General features: G+C 55.4%; 1 protein-coding gene across 1 annotated transcript; it reads right to left on the bottom strand.

Annotated features, from left to right (window-relative positions):
* Window positions 1-24: 24 nt before the first annotated feature.
* On the bottom strand, window positions 25-4,698 carry LOC116982322 (gastrin/cholecystokinin-like peptide). Its single transcript, XM_033035587.1, has 3 exons — window positions 4,585-4,698; window positions 926-1,141; window positions 25-374 (listed from the first exon to the last, which is right to left on the bottom strand). Exons 1-3 carry the CDS (start codon window positions 4,589-4,591, stop codon window positions 244-246), a joined length of 354 nt encoding a protein of 117 aa, XP_032891478.1. The 5' UTR covers window positions 4,592-4,698; the 3' UTR covers window positions 25-243.
* Between the last annotated feature and the right edge of the window lie 215 nt (window positions 4,699-4,913).

Consider the following 4,913-nt stretch of genomic DNA (forward strand, 5'->3'; position numbering starts at 1 on the left):
CCCACAGTGTAGACGGACTCAGAGTGTGGTTCATACGCGCCGTTTATTAAAAGAACCAAAAATATCAAATTCTCAGAGCTAAATCACCAAGTGTAAACGTCGAATCATTCTGAATCAGGTCCCACAGCCGCATGTTTGAAGTGCTGTTTCTCGGTGAGAGGGACTGGGTCTCCGCGCTCGGCCGGTGGCGTCTGGGGGCGAGGGGATGGAGCGCGTCCCGAGGGTCTTCTCTGGAACGGGAGTCTAGGAGTCCTGGTCATACTCCTCCTCGACGCTGCGGCGACCGAAGTCCATCCAGCCCGTGTAATCCCGGTCGTGCATCTGGTGCAGGACGTCCCGCAGCTGGTAGCGGTCCGCCTGTTCCAGCAACGCCGCTGTATCACCGCCAAACCAAGTACAGCAGGTGAGAAGTTGCCCCGAACCCCCCCCCCCCCCCCCCCGCCCCTGTCCACAGACCCCACCCCCGTCCACAGACCCCCACCCCCACCCCCCCCCCCCCTCCCGCCCCTGTCCACAGACCGCACCCCCACCCCCGCCCATATCCACAGACCTCCACCCCCACCCCACCCCCCTCCCGCCCCTGTCCACAAGTACCACCCCCACCCGCCCTGTGTGTGGGAGCCGTCCCCTAGTGAGGGTCAGTGTGCGTGTGGGTCAGTGTGTGTGAGGGTCAGTGTGTGTGAGTGTGAGTGTGTGTGCGTGTGCGTGTGTGTGTGTGTGGGTCAGTGTGTGTGTGTGGGTCAGTGTGTGTGTGGGTCAGTGTGTGTGTGGGTCAGTGTGTGTGTGTGGGTCAGTGTGTGTGTGGGTCAGTGTGTGTGTGGGTCAGTGTGTGTGAGTGTGAGTGCGGTCGCGGGGGAGGGGGGAGGGAGTCGCGGGGGAACGGGGGGAGGGGGGGGGGGGGGAAGGGGCGGCTGGGTCTGCCTACCTTCCTGGATCTGCGGCAACAGTCGGGAAACCAGCTCGTCGGTTCTGAGTGTCGCGGCGCGGCGGCCGAGCGAGCCTGGCCCGGCGGCCGAGGGCGATTTCCCGCCGCGCTCCCGGTGCAGCGCGCTGCCGCTACGGGGGCCGGACAGAGGCGTGGACAGGCAGCCTGTGGCCAGCACCACCACCAGGAGACTAATGCACACCGTGTTGGTCATTTCTGTAAAAGACAAAGTACAAAAACTGGTCCGTAGCCCTGGGGCAAAAACACAAAAAAACACAGCACCAGGGACCCGGGTTCGATCCTGACCTCGGGATGTGTCCCTTCTCCAAGTGACCGCGTGGGGTTTCCCGGGGTGCCCCGGTTTTCTGTACAACCCAAATGTTTGCAGGTTGAAAGGTTGCGCACCCCTAAATTGTCCTTGGTGTGTAGGGAGTGGATGTGCAAATGGGATAGCATAGAACTAGCGTGAACGAGCGATAGATGGTCGGCGTGGAATCGATGGGCCGAGGGGCCTGTATCCATACTGTATCTCTCTAAGGTCTAAGCAATGTGCTGGAGTAACTCAGCGGGTCAGGCAGCATATGTGGCGAACATGGATAGGTGACGTTTCGAGTCGACGCGGTTGTTCAAACCCAATTCGGAATCGGGAACCTGAGTCTGACCCGAAACGTCATCTGTCCATTCCCTCCACAGATGCTCCCTGACCCGGCACTCTCCCCGTGACCGCGTGGGGTTTCTCCGGGTGCTCCACACTCCAAATACGTAGGTTTCGGTAAAACAATGTAAATTGTCCCTGGTGTGTAGGATAGTGTTAGTGTGCGGGGATCGCTGGTCGGCGCGGACTCGGTGGGCCGAAAGGCCTGTTTCCGTGCTGTATCTCTAAATTGAACTAAACTAAACTCCGCCTGGCAGAACTTGTCCTCACCCTCAACAACTTCACTTTAGACTCCTCTCGCTTTATTCAAGTTGAAGGTGTGGCCACGGACACTTGCATGGCCCCATCTCTGTCTGTTTATGTTGGTCATGTCAAACTGGTCTTGTTCCAAACATACACTGGCACCATCCCCTAACTCTTTCTCTGCTACTTCGACCACTGCATCGGTGCCGCCGCCTGCACATCTGCACAACTCGTTGACTTAGAAACATTGACATAGAAACATAGAAAATAGGTACAGGAGTAGGCCATTCGGCCCTTCGAGCCTGCACCGCCATTCAATATGATCATGGCTGATCATCCAACTCAGCATCCTGTACCTGCCTTCTCTCCATACCCCCTGATCCCATTAGCCACAAGGGCCACATCTAACTCCCTCTTAAATATAGTCAATGAACTGGCCTCAACTACCTTATGTGGCAGAGAGTTCCACAGATTAACCACTCTCTGTGTGAAAAGTGTTTTATCTCACTTCATTAACTTTACCACTAACTTCCACTCTGCCCTCAAATTCACCTGGACCATCTCCGACACCTCTCTCCCCTTTCTCAATCTGTCTGCCTCCACCACAGGGGACAGATTATCGACTGACATCTAGGAGGTAACTCCCGCAGTTTCAGTATTAACACTTCCCGCCTCTGGTTCCTTGCTCTGGATCGTGACGCATCTGCTTGCGAGACGATGGTTTCTATTCTAGGACATCCGAGATCTTTCTTTAATAAACGTGGTTTACCCCTGCTGTCATAGGTGCCCCCCCCCCCCCCCAACCGCGTCTCCTCTGAGTCCCGCAGCTCTGCTCTCGCCCCCCCCCCCCTCCCCTCCCCTCCCAGAACAAGGGCAGTTCCTCTGGTCTTCATCATTCACCTCAGCAGCAACTGCGTCTCAGACATCTCAGTCTCCCGCCAACATAATCCCACCACCAATCAAATCTTCGCATCTCCACCCAATTCTGCTTTTCACGGAGACCGTTCCCTCCGCAACTCATCTCTCCCCACCCTGCAGTTGTACAGAGCCCTAGTGAGACCACACCTGGAGTATTGTGTGCAGTTTTGGTCCCCCTAATTTGAGGAAGGACATTCTTGCTATTGAGGGAGTGCAGCCTAGGTTTACAAGGTTAATTCCCGGGATGGCGGGACTGTCATATGCTGAGAGAATGGAACGGCTGGGCTTGTACACTCTGGAGTTTAGAAGGATGAGAGGGCATCTCATTGAAACATATAAGATTGTTAAGGGGTTTGGACACGCTAGAGGCAGGAAACATGTTCCCGATGTTGGGGGAGTCCAGAACCAGGAGCCACACAGTTTAAGAATAAGGAGTAAGCCTTTCAGAACGGAGACGAGGAAACATTTTTTCTCACAGAGAGTGGTGAGTCTGTGGAATTCTCTGCCTCAGAGGGCGGTGGAGGCATGTTCTCTGGATGCTTTCAAGAGAGAGCTAGATAGGGCTCTTAAAAATAGCGGAGTCTGGGGATATGGGGAGAAGGCAGGAACGGGGTACTGATTGTGGATGATCAGCCATGATCACATTGAATGGCGGTGCTGGCTCGAAGGGCCGAATGGCCTACTCCTGCACCTATTGTCTATTGTCTACTGTAACCCAAAGCACCCTTCCCCAGGTACTATGCCTTGCAAGCGCAACACCTCTCTCTATACCCCCCCTCCCCCCTCACCTCCATCCAAGAAGCTTGCCGTCCTTTCAGGCGAGGCAGAGGTTCACTTGCACCTCCCCAACCCCAGTTACTGCAGCTGCTGTTCCCGACGTGGCCTCCTGTACATCGGCGCCTCCTCGCTTGCCAAAGTGAGGCCACACGCAAACTGGAGGGACAGCACTGGACAGCACCTCGCGTTCTGCTTGGGAGCTCACAACCGTTAGAAATCTTGTGTTGGACCCGTCCCCCAGTGTGGGAGAGTGTGTGTGAGGGTCAATGTGAGGGTCAGTGTGTGTGGGTCAGTGTGTGTGTGGGGGGGTCAGTGTGTGTGTGTGTGGGTCAGTGTGTGTGTGTGTGGGTCAGTGTGTGTGTGTGTGTGTGTGTGTGTGTGTGAGTGTGTGAGTCAGTGTGTGTGTGTGGGTCAGTGTGTGTGTGGGGGTCAGTGTGTGTGTGTGTGGGGGTCAGTGTGTGTGTATGTGGGTCAGTGTGTGTGTGTGGGTCAGTGTGTGTGTGTGGGTCAGTGTGTGTGTGTGTGTGTGTGTGTGTGTGTGTGTGTGTGTCAGTGTGTGTGTAGGTCAGTGCGTGTGGAGCTATACCCCAGAGCCTGTAGAATACACTGGAAAGTTAATCAAACTACCAGAAGAGAGACCATTTTGAGGAACATGGGCTCAGAATATCCATCGTGTCCGTGGATCCGGACATCCGTGCTGTCCGCGCTCATGGTCCGGCCAATGTCGGGACTCCGCGCCATCCCAACTGAGCTAAAGTTGACTTCAGCTGCCTGTGGAAACCCCCGGGTTGTTCGCCCGGCTAACGGCGTGGAGGTCAGCGCCTCAGAACCCCTCGCTGGGAGTGAGAGACCAAAACCCACCCCCTTCCCTCGGCTTCACTGAAGGAGAAGAACAATAAATGTGGGCACACGATACAGAGAACCCGCAGTCAGAGAGAGAGGGGGGGGGGGGGGGGGGGGGGGGTGGAGAGAGGTGAGGAGAAGAGAGGTAGAGGAGAGTTAGAGGAAGGTGGACGGAGATAGACAGATATACAGATACAGTTAGAGAGACCTGTCCGCCGCTCACCAGTCATACGCTCTGCCTCTCTCCTTGGTCCTGATCTTCGCTTCTGCTCCGCTCGCTGTTTATCCCTCACCCTCCCGGCACCTTTTTATACATCCACCAGCTGACGTGTCTTCACTTAAACACGCGGGAAGGTTAATAAATTAATAAATAACAAAAATGAGTTATCTGCGTCACTTGGACTTCAAATCTCTTCCGAAACCTCTCAACGTCTATTTGGAAGAGTCGGGCGTTGACAGCGCATCCAATTCGTTTTAGTTTTCCGATAGAACCCCAGAAAGCTTCGAGCTTCCAGGATAAGCCCAGCGAGTCCATCTCGATGCAGGAATAAC

The sequence above is a fragment of the Amblyraja radiata genome, chromosome 16 (assembly GCF_010909765.2).
Source record: "Amblyraja radiata isolate CabotCenter1 chromosome 16, sAmbRad1.1.pri, whole genome shotgun sequence".
Classification (NCBI taxonomy): Eukaryota; Metazoa; Chordata; class Chondrichthyes; order Rajiformes; family Rajidae; genus Amblyraja; species Amblyraja radiata.

Coding starts and splice junctions, on each gene's coding strand:
- LOC116982322 (XM_033035587.1), bottom strand. Junction 375..925: donor GTTGCCGCAGATCCAGGAAG/GTAGGCAGACCC, acceptor GCGGTGATACAG/CGGCGTTGCTGGAACAGGCG.